The sequence below is a fragment of the Tachypleus tridentatus genome, chromosome 10 (genome assembly GCF_004210375.1).
Source record: "Tachypleus tridentatus isolate NWPU-2018 chromosome 10, ASM421037v1, whole genome shotgun sequence".
NCBI lineage: Eukaryota > Metazoa > Arthropoda > Merostomata > Xiphosura > Limulidae > Tachypleus > Tachypleus tridentatus.
The window spans coordinates 34,380,715-34,399,147 of record NC_134834.1 but is presented as its reverse complement, the minus strand read 5'-3'; the positions used below and the strand labels follow the sequence as shown (position 1 = coordinate 34,399,147).

Sequence of the window (18,433 nt, the reverse complement as noted above, 5' to 3'; positions counted from 1 at the left end):
TGTTTGATAATGTAATTTATTGATCTATAAATATAAATTACCTAAATTAATGGAAAAAGCTCATCACTTTGTTGATTGATTAGTGTAGACCATATCACATTCACATAGTGCATGTCAAACAGTGCTTGAGCTGTTCTTGAATCTAGGATTAGAGTTTTAACACTTTTTGAAATGGGTATGCACAAAAAATATACACAGTTTGTCTACATTTTTACACACGTTAAGGGTATAACTTTTGATACAACTTTTGTATCTTTACAAAATTTGGTTTACTTTTAGTAAAGATTACAAGTATTTTATCCACAAAAAAAAAAAAGAAACGATTTTTAAGGAAATATTTTTCCTAAAGAGATGTTTGTGAAAATACCAGTCTGAGTGCAAAGTGATTTTGTGTTAAGATAAAAAAACAAACAAACTTCACACCAGACATCTCGAATATTGCTTGCATACTCTCTTAAACCTCATAAATACATTTAAAATGTTTGTTTTGAGTAAGACTTTGTATTTTGTTATTTTCTATACTCTGTATGGGATCTGTCACTTGACCAACCTTGTAACCATCATAGAGATTAGGAAATATAAATTATGCTTTTTTCATGCTAGAATAACTACATATTATAACAGGAAAATACAGTTGTTTAATCTATGTAGTGCAAGTCTCATAATGCTATATATATATATATATATATTATTTTTTATTATATTGAAATTCCAGTCATGCTAGACTAACGTTGCAAAACTTGCATTGATGCAGTGCATGTGCACTCATATATCCAATAATATAAAACTGACCTTTAGTCTTCCCCTTCTGGGCTGTTTTAGTGGAGTAGTATTTTATAACAGTCACATTTCATTTATTATATATTGTATATGTTTATAGATTATTACTATTTAGAAATATATTACCAAAATCGTTTTTTTTTTTTTTTTAAATATGGAACAATAAATTAAGAGGTAAAACAAAAACAATTTCTTTTTGCTGTGACCATTGAACTTGATTGCTGCTGGACATAGGTTGCTAACAGTTTTAATTTTGCATGCAGAAGATATCAAACAAAATTTTTGTTTAGGTTTTTTTATATATAAAGTTAAATAACCACAATAAATACCATAAATAACTATACTGATACCATAGAATTTCACTATAATTTATTAAGTTTAGTAACTAAAATGTGTTTAAATTAAAAAAAAATATTAAACTACAAGCAGACTAAAGGTACAAGTTACCTTCTTGAAATCTTTGTTCGAAAGAATGTGGTGGCCTTCTCACAAATTAAAATAGCTCAGAAAATCACTAGAGGGACATTCTCAGCTGGTTATTCACATATCATATATTGAAGTAAGTGTATGTAAGGGACTATTTCCAGAAATGGAAAGAGATGAATGGAACCACTATATATGATTCAGTACATAAGCCATATTTCAGTAAAGTATAATGATATGAGGTTCTTATTTTATATTCTAGCTTGTTAATATTAGTAATATGAGTTCCTGATTTGTACAAAACTATAAACTTGGTATTTTGAAATCACAAATATCTAATTTTAAACAATGCTACTTCAACATACCACGCGATTCACTAAATTCTATGTTTAAGTGTATTCTTTTATATTTACTCTTTAATTAAAAATTAAATTAAGTTTGAATTGTAATCTACAATTTGATTCCAAACTTATTGACATAAATTCATAAAAAAGCAGTTCAGTAAACTTTTGAATGCAAGCTAACAAATGAGATGACATGGCCTTTGACCCATGACCTTTCACAAAAGGGTTAAGTGATCTCCCAGCCTTCTGCTCATTGATTCAATGTAAGCTGCCTTACACATAGAGCAATAGAATTTATAGATAGCATGACTTTTGAGAGAACTGTATTTCATCTTTAAATTTGAAAAATTTTGAATTCTCAATAGTGGTCTAAACATATTTGAGGTCAACTTGTTGGTAGAACCTGTTGTATTTTTTTAGATGATTGAAGCACTGTCTTTTACATTTGTTATTGTGGAAATACTCAACAAAATAATTCAAATAAATAAAATATACTATACTTACAATACTTTATGTATTGCGTTTTAAAGCAAAGAAATCTTTAACTATAGCTTTTTCAACTTGTACCTTAGGTCTGATTTAAATGTCCAGAAATTTGCATTGAGTATTTAAATATTTTTTGTCCTTCTTGAGAATTACATTGGCAGTTTTGAAACTGAGAAACCTTGAAATTAAGTCAAGAGGTTTTGCACTCATAGAAAAGAAAGATTCTATATTTGTATAGTTTATCAAACATTCTCTTAAACTTATGAGACTCCAAAAAAAGTATGCAATACTCATGTTTTAAGACAGTCAGTGCCAATTTATGTTCAGGAAATCTAAATAGAATTAAGGCCTTAAAAACAAGAAACATGATCATCCACATCTGAATCATGTGTTGTTCTAGTAATAAAACAAAATTAGTGGTTAAGAACACAAACGTTTTCATTTTATGTTAGTGAATGCACAGTTTAAAAGTTATAGGCATGAGGAATAAACCAGAATATGTTAACCCACTAATAAACAATATTGTATGCAATATGAATTTGAATCAATAAGAAAGTATTAAAAACAAGTTAAAGTTACAAATGTAAAGAGGCTATAAAAATAGACATCATATTATATATCAAATGTACTATCAGTGAAAGAAGTACTGCTGAAACATTATTGATTGGAAACAATACACAAGTATCTGCTCTACAACTTCCAAACTCATTAAAAAGTCAACACAAGCTTTGGATGACTTCACTGACCATCCTTAAGTCTAGAGGAGAAAAATTCCAAAGTATAACATAAACATTGAAATAAAATTCACCTAAATTAAAAGTTAAGTAACTTTGATTTAATCTCATCTTATTTTGAAGAATCAACAGTTTCATTCACCCATAGCATATTCTCATTTTCAGCAATGCCAGTTACTTTTAATGTGCAAGTAAATCTAGTTTTCATGTTATAATCCTAGCTAACCAACTAATTACTTCATGAAAATGATGCAAATTGTCCTGTAAAAATATTTTGAAATGAAATATCCTGGAAAAAATCTGAAAGAATATGAATGCTGTATTTAAAAATAATCCTAGATCTGTGTTTTGTTTCTTGGTCCTCTAAACTTCCCTTAAGATTCATTATTCTTATCTATATGAGCTAGGTCTTACCACTCTTTCACTAATCCATAAATTGCTTTTAATATCACTATATTTGCTCTACACTGACATCACTTGTTTACAACATGATCTTAATTTTAAACCTGATTTTCAATAGTAATTGTCCATTTATCTGATGTGAAGTCGTAAAAGGTTGGGAAGTAAGGGGCTGCAATGATAAAATTCAGAGGAAGATAAGGAAAATCATTTTGGAAATGAAACATTGATAGTTATATTCTCAAGCACTGATACTTTTTGTAAAGCTGTGATTTGGGGTGGGTAGAAATATTTTATAAAAGTGACACGTTTTTACAAGTCTCCTCAGAGCCATACAGAAATATAATTTTAAAATTTATACTTTTTTTTTTTTTTTTTTTTAAGCAAATTGTGTTAAATAATTGTTAAAAGTGATGAAATATGAATTGTGAAGTGTATGAGAAAAAACATTGTTCATTGTTGAAGTAAAGTTACTTGTTATTTTTACTTAAATGTTGAGTTTTGAGAAACGGGTGTCTACTCAACTTTTAAAAAGTGCTCAGTAATCTGAAAATGTTATTGTTGGCTAGAAAAAAATGAACCAAGTTATAAAAATTTGATCTGGTTTGATTAATTTTCAACTGTAATCAGTAACATAGTGTTAGATTTAGTCAGCATTTAATATAATTTAAGGTGTAACTGATTCATAATTTCAAATAGTAGTTGATAGTGATTTTCCTTAATGTAATCATAAACATTTCTGACATCATAAGAAATTAGTTGAAAGAAAACTGATAAAGATCAAAAACTAATTAAAAATACCAGTATCACTTACTTTTGTGAGGTAATGAATCAGTTAAATTTCTTAAGTAAGGTGTTGAGTTATATGCATAATGCATTTGGCTCTTTGCTAGTAGTAAATTGACTTACTGATATATCTGTTTGGCTATAGTCCCCAAGAAACACATACCAATCTGCCATGGGTAAACAAGCTATGGGAATCTATATCACAAACTTTCATGTAAGGATGGACACCTTGGCCCATGTGCTTTACTATCCACAGAAGCCCTTGGTAACAACTCGATCTATGGAGTATTTAAGGTTCAGAGAACTTCCTGCTGGAATCAATGCTATTGTTGCAATCATGTCCTATACAGGCTACAACCAAGAAGATTCTGTCATTCTAAATGCTTCAGCCATTGATCGTGGGTTTTTCAGGTACAAACTCTTTCAAATTATTTATGGTATCATTAATGGTTATTTTAACTTGCTTACAAGGTTTTTCATCACAAAATTAAAAATACATTTGTTGTTAGTGCACAGTCCATTGTTATATTTGTTATATCAGAGTGCTTAGAAACCCTTTCATAAATGTTATTCATATTGTTTTAGGTCTGTTTTCTACCGATCTTACAAAGATGCAGAAAGTAAAAGAATAGGAGATCAAGAGGAACAGTTTGAGAAGCCTACCAGAGAAACTTGTCAAGGTACGTGGTATTAAGAGTTTTCTTGGTATTAAAATTATCTTGCTTGTTTCTACTTAATGAAAAATTTCTGCAATACTCTTATTTAGTTTTGTGGTGAACTGTTAAAATCCATTAATGATTGGAATATTAAAAACACTCACGTCTTTTATATTTTTATAGTGAATTGAATTGCATGGATCTTAGTACAAACTTTCTAGGTAATGTCTAGTTTCTACATAAAACTTTTTATAATTTAATATTCCTATCAGTTTTAAACCATGAATTTTTAGAATTTTTGTTCTAAAGCTGTATAAAAATATTTATCATTTTAACCTTCTGTTTTGTGTTATTGATTTGGTAAAACAAATGAGCTTTAGAAGCCAACTAAAAATAATTTTAAGAATTTAATTTTGTGAGTTGAGGAAGTTGCAAATTATACAAACAGTGTGACTGACAAGATATACTGATGAATAACAAACTTGTTTTAATTTTATATCTAATAACTATAACTTCAAAAAAATGTGCAGATATGTGATTTATTGGTTTTGTTTGAATAATATGTATATACAGTAATGGATTTGTAACATTTAAGTATTTTGCCATCGCAGGCCAACTTACTGTACTCACTAAACCTAAATATACTTGTTTGATGTATCATTATCAGGCATAAAAATATTATCAGAAACATTTAGTTACAGGATTCTGTCTTGTTGGAAGGTAGTTAAAAGCATTGTCTTCTGAGTGACTTAAATGACACAACTGATTTTTACACAGCACAACTGAAATAATGTTTATTCCATCTCAATAAGCTCTTGTGTTTTACACGATTTTCTAACCACCATGTAACCATAGTGGTATACATACTATAACTTTGAAAGTACTTATCTCAAGTCTTTTGTAAACAAAAATAGTATTTTCACTAAAACTTTGTGTATAATTATATGAAGTCAATGTTCACTGCTCTGAGAGCAAAGTGATTTTTTATGTTAAGATTAAAATTACTTTTTTATATCTGAACATGTGATAAAATTCATTTGCATAATCTCTTAAATGAATCTCAAATTTTTCTTTGAAAAAACAACAAACTTTGTTATTTTCTCTACTTCAATTCTACACAGGGTTGATTTATTTGATCGTTCTTGTAACCTTGATGAAACAATTAGGAAACAAATCTAAATTAGTCTTTCTTTTTAGACTGATTTTAAGTTATAGCAAAAGGAAATCGCAATTGCTTATGTTGTAAATAACGTAAAGTTCGTAACATATGCATTTGTTTATACTTTGTTTTATTGACATTTGAACCATCTTATGTACAGAGGTTTCAAAGTGAAAGCTTTTTTTTTCTTGAAATATTTGATAACTCTGATGCATAAAAGTAATTTTAATCTTAAAATTAAAATTACATTTATAAAATAGGCAACATGTAAAAAACAAAAATGAGTCATAAGGAAAACATTGCTTAACATACCTTAAGACTTAATAATTTGATATTTTGCATATGAAAGCATAGTAATATTTATTGAAAATGTGCAAAAATTTGTTTACATAAGCTTGCTAATTTAAAATTTATATCATGAAAGCTGTAACAAACACAAAATGGTTACAAAGTTGGTCCCAGGAACTAAGTCCATGGTGAGAGAATAATATGAAAATCATTTTGCATGAGGAGAAGTAAATACTCCAACTCTTTATATTCACAAACAAATTTTTTTATAAAAGTATCTAATTAAAAATTGAGATTGTGTCTTGTAATGTTTATGGACACCTTGCCAGATTTTGTGAAAACGATTTTAAAAGTTATAGTATGGGAAGTATGGTTTCTGTGGGATCACAAGTTTGGTGTAATCCACTGACCCTGTAGTGAGAGGGATAAAGAGAAGGAACATGCAGGAATTTAAATGTGTGAATTTTAAGCATCAAGTTTAAAATTTACTTTTGAAGAACAGAAAAATTCTGAGTTGATATTTCCATTTTTAGAAGTTATTGATTTAGATAAATTATTTGTTTTTTGTGATCTATATTTTATTAATGTTGAAGGTTGTAATTCACTTAATTTTAACAAATTTTATTAAAAGTTTAATTCATAGTTTTATAGAGAACTCCCAGTATACTCAAGTTTACACATTACTGAACTTTAGTATGTGAAAACTTCTGATAACTGTTTTATATTGTGCTGGAAAAAAAATTAATTTGTTAAAGAGAAAATGAAGGTCCTAATGACTGTTATCCTATTTTTTCCACTCTTTTTCAAGAAAAAGAATGTGTAAGAAATGTGTTTTCTTTGAGAGACCTAATTTCCCAATTGAAGTTTTTGTTTCTTTCTGTGCAAGTGTACATGCAGCTGTTGTAAACAATTTAGTATTTAGTCTATAATATATTTCCTTAAAGTACATAAATATTTTAAACTGTGTGTTATGAATCATACCTAGAGTTGGCATCATGAGAACCAAGAGTGTAATAATGTTCTTCAGGTAATTTTTGTCATTTAGAATTTTGCGTAAGATGGATTAGTTGTAAAAATATCATTTCTCTTTCTGTAACAGGATTTGAATATGTCTGCATCTTTCATTAAAAATGTGTGAAAAATTGCAAAACTTTTACTATTACAAGTTTATATTAAACGTGTATTTTTTTTTCAGTTTTAATATAAACTGGTTAAGTCATTTTGTGGTATATTAATATTTGAATGTACTCACTTCAGTTATTTTTGTCTATTAATTATTTATGCTTTATCTCAATTATAACAAAGAGTTAGTATTTACTTTATAATTTCAGCTTTGTATAAGTTATAATTCTTTAGAATATTAGAAAAGTAACAGCAAAAGATGTAACTGTTTTAATTTCTGTAGGAATGAGAAATGCCATATATGACAAGTTAGATGATGATGGGATCATTGCTCCTGGGACTAGGGTATCTGGGGATGATGTGATTATTGGGAAGACCATTACTTTGCCAGAAAATGATGATGAAGTAAAACATGTTATTATTTAATTTTCTCTCTGTTAACATTATTAAATCACACATTTTAAAGTTATTTTTGTGTGAATTTGAATTTATGTTTCCAGAAAGGTTTGGCTGGTTTTGATTCCTGAAGTATGATATTTTTCTGTTGTAAAACAAGTACTTGTCTCTATTAACCCTATTCACACAGCTTGGTCAAAGTATGCATGTCACAACCACTTGCAAATTTATGTTCAAAATTTAATTAAAAAACTTTAATGTTAATGTATTTAAGTATACCAGGCATCAAAACATTAATAATTCATGTTTTTGATTTATTTAAAATTTTAATTTCTTGACTATAAAAGAATATTTGTCATGTACAAGAAGCTTATTATCATTATTTTTTTGGTTGGCATATGTAGACAGTTGCCCTCATTCTTTGTTTATGATTGCTACTGTAGAGCTCCACACAGATAACATATTTTCAGCTTAGTTAGCTAGTCAGTAAAATTACAATTGTTTAGGGAGATCTTGTTTTAGTATCTGATATTTTTTTTGTTCTAAAATTCATATAGAAAGATACATGTATTTTTATTTGAACAACTAACCTAATGAAAAAAATTGAGCTAGCATAGTTATGACTATATGCAAAAGTCATGTTGATCATGTATGTTACTTGTGGCTCATGAGTTTTTACTGTGATTTATTATTTTTGATGGTGGACGACAGTCTGTAATACAAGCAATAAAACAATAATATTAAAAGGAGCAGATGTAAAAAGTTAACTGTTGAAACTATTACAGTCTAACATTCAAAGAAGATAGTATTGTTTATTTTATATTTTCAAATTTTTGATTTCATTATACATTTATAATTTTGTTACAGTTAGAAATATGGAAGGGAAATAACAGGTAAAATATAGTTTGATCAGAAAATGGTATTTGTTTAGGAAGGTCTAGAGACTATGGAAACTGATTTGTAGAGTTTTACTAGAAGTTCATGAAGATAGAAGTAGTAAATTAAGAATTATAATAAACATTGCTGTCTACAGTTTCACAAGTTCAGCTAATGGTTTGGTTAATAATGTGTAAACTGGTACATTTTAAGGTGTCTGAAGGCAGTCAGAAACACCATGACCAAAAGTATTTTCTTAATACTATTTTCAGGACCTTGGTTGTAGAGTGAGCTGAAATAGTAATGTACTTAACAATTTTCTGTCTCTTCAAATTGTTGGAAAATGTAGTGAAGAAAATATTTTTCTTATTATAAAAATTAGATACTAGAGGAAGCTATGTTATATATTGTACAGTAGGATTGAAATTCATTTTTTTGTTTCAGTATTATAAGAGTGGAGAAGTTCATCTCCATTAACATCCCATTTAGTGGTTAGGAATGGTTCCAACTAACAAAGCTCTACATGAATTGGCTCTGAATATGATCTTTTTATTATTACATATATGGAGAATATGTAATTTAAGGCAGTGTTTCTTACCTGTAAAATGATGTATAAGTAATTTATTTAGATAGTGGAGAATTTAATGTAATTTACTCATTGCTGGAAAAAGCATCTTTTTATTAGCCTTCAATGTTGTTTCTTTACAGAGCTAATCTAATAGGAAATTAGACCCTTCCTGTCATATCCATCTGTCACATCTTCTCTTTCAGAATTTGTTGATACACGTAGTTCTGTTACTTTAATGATTATATTAGTTACAAGCAATAGACAGCCAAGTTTTAATCTATCAAATGACGTATTGTTTTCTGTAGAGAGATTTGTAGATTGCTTCTTAAGAAAATGTTTTTCTCCCACGCTAACAATATTGTATAGATGGATAACATTTTAACAGTTTGTATTGTATTGCTAGAAATACCAGAAATCTTGTGATGGCTATGGGATGTTGTCTGCTTCTTGCATGTTATTATTCTATGTTCTTTGTTGTATTATTTTATTAAATAAAAATTTAGTGCACTTCTACCATTAATATGAAAAAATAGTATTAAAAAAGTTATGGATTTTTGTAATTTTTTTCTCTTATGAAAAAACAAGGATACGACAGCTCTATAATGAATCATCTTAAAATAGGGTCTTTACAATTAGCATTATTTAAAATTAAAAGTAAAATAGTGAGTTGGATGTTAACATGTTTTATGTTTTAGTAGTTGCATCTACTTTCAAGTAAAAGTAATCATAGTGAAAAGGTTTTTACACTACTGTTTGTGTGTTGACAATATTGTATTGCTTTATAGCAGTAGTAGTTAGCAGTAAAGTTTTATTTATGTAAATTAAGAAAATACAAGATATCTGTAACATGGCAAAAAAATTCCAAGATTAACTGTAAGGTAATTATATATTTTTTGAGTAATTTGCATTATAAGAAGCTTTGTGAAGATAGTGTAAAATGGAAAGTTAGGAAGAGTTTACTGTTATTTCTCCATGCATGAGTTGCATGGTGTTCTATAACATTTTACACTGTTTTTATATTGTTCTAGCTGGAAGGAACTACTCGAAGGTTTACTAAACGAGATGCTAGTACCTTTCTGAGAAACAGCGAGACTGGGATAGTTGACCAGGTCATGTTAACACTAAATGCTGAAGGATACAAGTTTTGTAAAATAAGGGTTCGGTCTGTACGTATACCTCAGATTGGTGACAAGTTTGCTAGCCGTCACGGGCAGAAAGGAACATGTGGTATTCCTTACAGACAAGAAGTGAGTAATATCTATGCTCTGATATATTAAAATAGGAAACTTAGCTGTCATATTTCAACTGTATTTACAATGCAAGGGAATATTTCATGTTCATGATAAACAATGTTTACATATTTTGATACATCACAAAGAGAACCTCCATAAACATGTTAATTATTCTTTGGTTTTATTATAATTTTATTCTTTCTATATCTGGATATAATGTATATACTCATTAATTTTTCTCTCCCAATAGGATATGCCTTTCACAGCTGAAGGACTTACCCCTGATATAATCATCAACCCTCATGCTATTCCTTCCCGTATGACTGTTGGACACTTGATTGAATGTTTGCAGGGAAAAGTTTCTGCTAACAAGGGAGAGATTGGTGATGCTACACCATTTAATGACACAGTGAATGTGCAGAAGATATCCTATCTTCTTCAAGAATATGGCTACCACTTAAGAGGAAATGAAGTTGGTTATTAATTAGTTTTGGAATGTTTGAAATTTTGTGTGAAAAATTAAAAAATAATGCATGATTTTGGTTTGTCTATATATAAAAAAAAACTTAAAATTCTATCAACATATGTAAGCTATTAGAATATTTTATTGAAAATCAAAATTATTTTATTACAAATTACACATTTTAAAGTAAGGAAGAATATTTTTTGAAACAGGTTCAACATTTCAATCTTTGGTGCATTCATTCTTAACAACACAAGTAGATATCAAATTATGAGTTCATTATTTCATAGGTTATGTACAATGGCCATACTGGACGAAAGGTTAATGCACAAATTTTCTTGGGACCAACTTACTATCAACGTCTTAAGCACATGGTGGATGATAAAATTCACTCCCGAGCTAGAGGTCCTGTGCAGATTCTTGTCCGACAGCCTATGGAGGGTAGAGCCAGGTATTGCTTTCTTATGTGTCTGAAATCATTCTGATAAGTTATTAAAAAAAATGACAATGCTATACCTATTCAACATTATATTGTTTATTTTATCTATCTGGTGTCTACATATTAAACAAGAAAGTTACCATTATTTAACTAAAAGGGAAGTAGTAGTACAATATTAATGAAAACAAATAAAAATTTCTGACATTTTATAATTAAACAAGGAATAACATAATGGAAGTTCTAAAAAGTGTGCATGTAGGTGGAATAAAACCCTTGTACAGTTATCTGATAAAATTCTTATGTTGCTGATGTCAAGTCATAGCATGTCACTGTTTTGGAACCATTTCTTCTAGAATTTGGAGTTGTGAACAGATTTTTACAGGTTTGCTATTGTTGTGTAAAATTTGTTTAGTGAGCTCTGAGAGTAATCATTAAAACAGGAAAATCAAGAAAATATTAGTACATCACATATATAGCAAACCAAATAAAGAAATTGATCATGTAAAATGACAAATACATTTAGTAAATATATGAATAATCACTTGTACGACACAGCAGAAGACTTGTTTTAAAGAAAATATAAAGGTAGTGGATACTTAAGATCTCGGAGAAAAACTGTATGGTATCATATTTATATTTTTATAAACAATTCTAGTCAGTAAATGTTTTGTTCTTATGATGATTTTGTAAAAAACAATATATAAAAGTATTAAGTGGGAAATTGTTTAAAGGGTTTAATGTGTTGAATGAAACTGGTTTTAGAATATAATAGATAAATCACGCTAACATTTATTTTTTTTCATTAAGGGATGGAGGCCTTCGTTTTGGTGAGATGGAACGAGACTGTCAAATCTCTCATGGTGCAGCCCAGTTTCTGCGAGAAAGATTATTTGAAGTTTCTGATCCATATCGTGTTCACGTTTGTAATCTCTGTGGCTTGATCTGTATCGCTAATCTGAGAAACAACACATTTGAATGTAAAGGCTGCAGAAATAAGACACAGGTAATACATGGACAATTTTTACTATATATTTCCATTAAAATTACTAAAAAATATTAGGTATCACTAACCTTTAGATTTATCATTGGATTTCAAAATTAGTTGTACCAAGAAGAAAGGTTATACTTCTTTACTGTCAGTGGCCATTTTCATTGTGGTATATATTTATGAAATATTTTGTAAAACTCCCTGGCAGATGTATGACACCTTAAAAGGTGATGATGTAAATTTGAATGTGACTTCTGCCAGTATAGCCTAGGAAATCATGATTTCCTCAATTAAGTACCACATTAATCTTTTTGAAAATAAAAATTTAGCATTTTAGGTTGTTATGTACAGGTCTGCAGTATGTTTATTAGTGTTTATTTTAACAGAATAATTTTACTTACTAATAAACACACTTAAGAGGGAAAAAATAAGTTACAGTAGTAATAGTTGCCTTATATTTTACTTGGTGCATTACTTTCTTTTAGTAAAATTATATATAAAGTATGTATTTTCATGGATCTTGTAGAATGAATAAATATTTCATTAAAATGCCAAATATCAAACTTCTATGTTATTTAAGAATTGACCTATACTCTTATTTGCTACTTTTAACCTACTATCCATGGGCATCTTTTTTGGGGTACGTGTTGCAAGGTTTTAGTGAGTTATATTCAAACTTTAATTAAACTGTGTTTTTATAGTATACCAATAAATATAGCATACAAACATAACTACTAATTCATTTTAATAGTATACAGGTTTTAAGCTCATAATTTTAGACATATAATTTCCCTTAGTGTGAGAATTGACAGTTGTTCTCTATGCATTCCCTATTCTCTAATTTATTTATCACCCCTCCAAGAAGTATGAAATTTAACATAAATTACTTATTGTAATATTGTCATTGCTCAGGCAAAACATAATTTTCATATCCTTCAATCTTATTTGGTTAGAGAGCCATGAAATGGACAACTAGATCCTCTTGCTGTCAGAAATTGCCAATAGTTCTCTCTGATGTTCAGAACTGTGTTTATAATCAATAAAAAGTCAAGGTTTTCATGTATGAAATGAAGTATGTATTATGTTGCTTTCTGTGAAGAGAATTGTCAACTTCACATTTAGTATAAGCTTGATTCCCACAGGAAATGCATTGAGGAGCTTAGATGAAGATTTAAACTCTTGTTGCATAGCTAGAAAGCTTAAAAAATTGTGATAATTATAAGATATTTTCTGCTTTTTGCATGCTATTATTCTGATTTCTTTGAGGCATTAATTAATAAAAAATCTGTTGGTTATTAGATGAAATAAATAATAACAAAGAATGAACATGAAATATGTTCACAAGCTGCTTGTGCATAATGTAATTCAATAGCTTTTGCAAAATGAATTACAACTTATAATGGCAGAAATAGTTTTTAGGGTTCAAAGAACAATAAAATAAATGTAAGTGTAAATAATGTATACTGTTGTAAGTGTGAAGCTATTTAGGATAAACAAATATATTTTAATATTATAAGTTCAAGTTGTTATATAACAAATTGAAAACCTTGTATAAAGTTAGGGTGGTGACAATAACAAGTAAAATATAAAGTTTTATGGAAAAAGTTTGAAATTTAAGAGGTTTTGGAGATTACACAAATTTAAGAGTTTTGAGATGGAGAAAGATATTTTTAATCTTAACATGTAAATCACTTAGCACTATGACTAGTATATAGAAATACTGTGTATATTCGTGGACAAATCTTTAGTAAAAATATTTCATTAAAAAGTCTGATTTTAATATACAAAAGAATTTCAATGTTCAATAAAAGTATGGCAAATGTGTTGAAGATACCTCAAGTGTATTAAAACGTATATTGTGGAAACTAATGAGTACATAATGGTTACGGAGTTGATTGTCTTTCTAGCAACAGACTAAAACATATGTAGTATTTCATGCTGTAATATTTTTTTAAATGCATTCTTATTTTTATAATTGAAGCTTAGCTACAAGTATATTGGCATGTACACAATTAATGTACTCAGTAATACGAAATAAGATACATTTTTACATCATACTAATTGGAAACAAATAAGAGTAGAACAGTAGTTTTATGGGGTATTTAAATAATTTATACAAGGTGAGAAAAAATTGGCATGTAGTCATACACTTATTTAATACAAAAACAGAGACAAGAACATATAAATAAGCATGGATATCTAAACCTGTTGCTAAAAGAATTACCGTAAATTCCGGGGTATAAGTCGACGTGGCGTATAAGTCGAGGTCTATAAGTTTGGCCTAAAAATCATGATTTTGACATGTACCTGCCGTATAAGTCGACCCCCTTCTCTGGCTCAAATCGCTTGGTCGGAATATTTCAGTCGGCATCAGCAGCGAGGTGTAGCTAAGGAAGTGATATTCAATAATCAACTGCGTCATCAGCAGACTTTGTCAGACGGCGCCATTTTCAAGAATTCTTATTATCCGCTGTGACTAGCTACGCCTCGCCTCTGGTCGGCATAAAAATGACAGATTTGCACTTTACAATAGAGAGCAAAAGTTCTGTCACTACGTGTTCTGAGAATTCATTTTTGCTGACTCGTTTGTGCGCGCTGCGCTTTCACTCCGCGGACGCTTCGTTTGCCAAAGTAAAGTGAGAAATCTGCGTTGATTGGCCAACATGACATGCTTGCTCGTCAAATAAGGCTTTCACTAAAAGAAGAAGTGTCACGTTTTATGCACCTTACGGTATTCCTGTCTAGACAGATTTATTGATTTTCTTTTATCTGGTGTGTCTAACCTTGCTACGCTTAGCTAGGAAATTAGCTGACCAATCGGCTCTGAATGAATTTTTAACTGTTTATCCAGTTTCAGTTTCCAGTTTCAAAATGTCAGTTACAAATTTTTAAATAATTATAAATCGTTAAACAAGCAAGATGTCCAGTCAACCACGAAGAAGGATGAAATATGATGCAGCATTCAAGATAAAAGTCGTTCAAGCAACCAAAGACAGTAGCAACAGCGCAGCAGCTCGGCACTATTGCATAAGTGAAAAATTGGTCAGAGATTGGAGGAAGGCAGAAAACACTATCAAAGAATTGCCCTTAACCAAATGTGCGAATCGTGGTCAAAATCAAGAAAAATGGCCAAGATTAGAGAAGGAAATAGCGACATGGGTGTTATCTGAGCGTCAATGTGGCAGAATCGTAACAAGAGCCCTTATCCGACTGAAAGCTTTACAATGGGCAGCTAAGAATAAAGAAGACAGCATGGATTTTAAGGCAACAGTCAGTTGGTGTTCTCGTTTTATGCATCGTCATGATCTTGTCATTCGTCAAAAGTCAAAAATTGCTCAACAGCTACCGAAAGATTTGGACTACAAGATCACGCAATTCCAGACCTTCGTCATCAATCAAAGAAAACGAAATGAATACGATATGGCTCACATTGGAAATATGGACGAAATGCCCATGTTTTTTGATGTCGTCGGCAACACTACAATTAACAAAAAAGGAGAAAAGACAGTTCTGGTGAAGACCACAGGGCCCGAAAAACAACACTTCACTGTCGTATTGGCCTGCCTCGCCGATGGAACGAAACTGCCGCCTATGATAATATTTAAAAGAAAAACGATGCCAAAAGACAAGTTTCCGCCAGGAGTCGTGGTTCATGTACAAGAAAAAGGATGGATGGACGATAGTGGATGTGTCAAATGGATTAACGAAGTGTGGGCCCGTCGGCCAGGCGCCATGCTTAAACCCAAATCATTGTTAGTGTGGGACATGTTCAAGTCACACTTAACGGATACTACGATAAATGCATTAAAATCGAAAAAAAAACAGATATGGCGGTGATTCCAGGTGGATTAACATCTGTACTGCAACCTCTGGATGTATCGTTAAATAAACCATTTAAGGATTCTATGCGCACCAAGTGGAATGAGTGGATGGCATCGGGTCAAAAAACTTACACTGCCGCCGGAAATATGCGTGCTGCATCTTTGCCTACAGTGTGTCAGTGGGTAAAAGATTCCTGGGACTCTATTGATCTAAAAATCGTTGTCAACTCATTCAAAAAATGCTCAGTTACCAATGCGATGGACGGTACGGAGGATGATATGTTATGGGAAGAGGATGACGATATTCCCTCATCATCAGTGGAGCATGACATTATTCCAGAAGAGGATCCTTACGATGACCATTTGAATGGTGAGGAATGGGACTTTGTTTGATCGATCTCATGTTGAGTAGGATTAGTAGTATTTTACTATTTTATAAATAAATACCTATATGTCATATCATATAATTTTGATTTGCGATGGTTTTCTCGAATCTGAATTTACTAGAATTCATGTCATGAAAAATGTCACCGTCGTATAAGTCGAGGATGGATTTTTAAACTTGAAATTTGGTGTTAAATTTTCGACTTATACGCCGGAATTTACGGTAATAATAATTCAGAAAGGACAACAAATGAAACACAGAATATTGAAACGTTTCTACACCAGTAAAGTTAGTTAACTAGGTATAACAGTATAGTGACTTACCATGTATATCAACAGAAATATATGAGAATGACAAATTATCTATTCAAAAATAAAATGTTTGAAGTTTTCATAGTAATAGTACTCATTCTATTCTCTTTTTAGCTTAGTCATTAATTAGTTAAAGGTTTTACTTTAGTTTGTAAATAGGTGAAGCTTTGTTTTCTCTGCAGTAGACATTAGTATAAGTGTCTGAGAAAATTGAATGTTAACTGCTTAAAGCTCAAAATGGTGTTTAAAACCACATTTATTTGTGAGGTTTTTAAGTTTATATGTTAGTATGTTATTCTTCAGTTCTAAAAATAAATTGAACATTTGCAGTTTAATAACAATTTAGAATTGCACTATTTCTTGTTTCTGGTTAAAATGGATGTGATTACAGTAGTTACAGGTTTACTGGCACTTGATTAAGTAATTAATGACCATGATTTTCTGGCTTTCTAAAAAAAAAATTTTATTGTTTTGATTTCTGTAATTTTCAGTCTCTCAAATGCACTTAAAAGGAAATAAACTGGTAATGTCATTTGCAGTTAACATCCAGTCAAAAGTTAAACAATCTTAGCTATTGTTGTTCAAGATTAGTTTTAATAAGAAATATTCAGATAGTGAGATGTAAATTTGAAATTAAGTAGAGTTTATGCATGAACAAAGGAAATTAAACACATTGAAATGGGTAACTTCTCAAACTTGAAAGTTTTGAAGAGAGAAAGTTCACTGGTGTGAATTGATGCTCTTTTAAGAAGTTTAGTGCATTAGTACAGATCTGTGCTTCAGCATATTTTTAATTAAATTATTTTAATACTTTGTTATTGTCTGTTTAGATAACACAAGTGAGGATTCCTTATGCATGCAAGCTTCTGTTTCAAGAGCTAATGGCTATGTCAATAGCCCCAAGGATGATGGTTACATGAAATTTGAATGAAACTGATGAGAATAATAGTGTAAAATACTGTTAGGAAGTTTTCACTAACATTTATTTGTGAAGAATGGATATTAAAGTTTTTTTGTTTTTATTTATATATGATGTGATTTTGTAATATGCTCATTGGAATAGAAACATTACCATACATACCTTATTAATAGCTCTGTGTAAAACCAATTAGCTTTGTACAGTGGTAGCTCATTGGAGAAGGAAAATGAAATCACGCCTTTTCAAGGATTTGGAACAATAATATTTTCTACGTTTATATTAATACCTATATTTTCTTTATTTTGATGATAAGATTCTTAATTAATTTTTTTAATAGCAAAATGTCCCAAAATAATTTTATCATGTTTTATGCCAGACTTTGAAGTGGTGTCTTATGGCCTTACAAGGTCACAGTGATGAAGGGCTGATACAAATTTAATGTTCTTGTGATTATTATTCATTTTCTTTTAAGGATGTAAACAAATAAGATTAAGCTTCATTAACAATTTGTTGCTGAGCAACCAATGTATCAGTTCATTCGTTTTCATACTTGGATGAACTGTCAGCGTATTGGCTTGTAAATCATGTTCCATTTCACAATAAATCTCACACTTTGAATGTCTTATGTATTCACTATAAAACTACACCATTTTGATAGAAGAAATATTTTTATAGCTATTTAAATGAGTGTTTTGAACTCGTATTTAAAAAAAAAATTAAAAAAAAAGGTCACATCCACTATTTATAGTAGGCCTTGTTTCTCTATCCCTAACTGAGCTAGGAAGTTATGTGAGGAATTTCTGAGCCAGGAAGATAACTTTATTCCGAGTGATCTCAATAATAATGATTTTGAAAGTG

The 18,433-nt window shown here is 29.9% G+C and overlaps 1 protein-coding gene across 6 annotated transcripts in view; it reads left to right on the top strand.

Moving 5' to 3' along the window:
* The window catches only part of Polr2B (RNA polymerase II subunit RpII140), a 112,718-nt gene extending 94,525 nt beyond the window's left edge, over positions 1 to 18,193 (top strand). For 4 of the 6 annotated variants that reach the window (XM_076460683.1, XM_076460686.1, XM_076460681.1 and 1 more), the window contains 8 exons: positions 4,098 to 4,363; positions 4,538 to 4,632; positions 7,461 to 7,582; positions 10,046 to 10,264; positions 10,500 to 10,721; positions 11,003 to 11,163; positions 11,959 to 12,154; positions 17,487 to 18,193. In XM_076460683.1, coding sequence (XP_076316798.1) covers positions 4,098 to 4,363; positions 4,538 to 4,632; positions 7,461 to 7,582; positions 10,046 to 10,264; positions 10,500 to 10,721; positions 11,003 to 11,163; positions 11,959 to 12,154; positions 17,487 to 17,576 — 1,371 coding nt within the window. In that variant the 3' untranslated portion in view covers positions 17,577 to 18,193. Of the gene's footprint in view, positions 1 to 4,097; positions 4,364 to 4,537; positions 4,633 to 7,460; positions 7,583 to 10,045; positions 10,265 to 10,499; positions 10,722 to 11,002; positions 11,164 to 11,958; positions 12,155 to 13,092; positions 13,212 to 17,486 lie in introns of all 6 variants that reach the window. The other 2 variants (XM_076460684.1, XM_076460682.1) reach the window with 1 other exon arrangement.
* Positions 18,194 to 18,433: the final 240 nt, after the last annotated feature.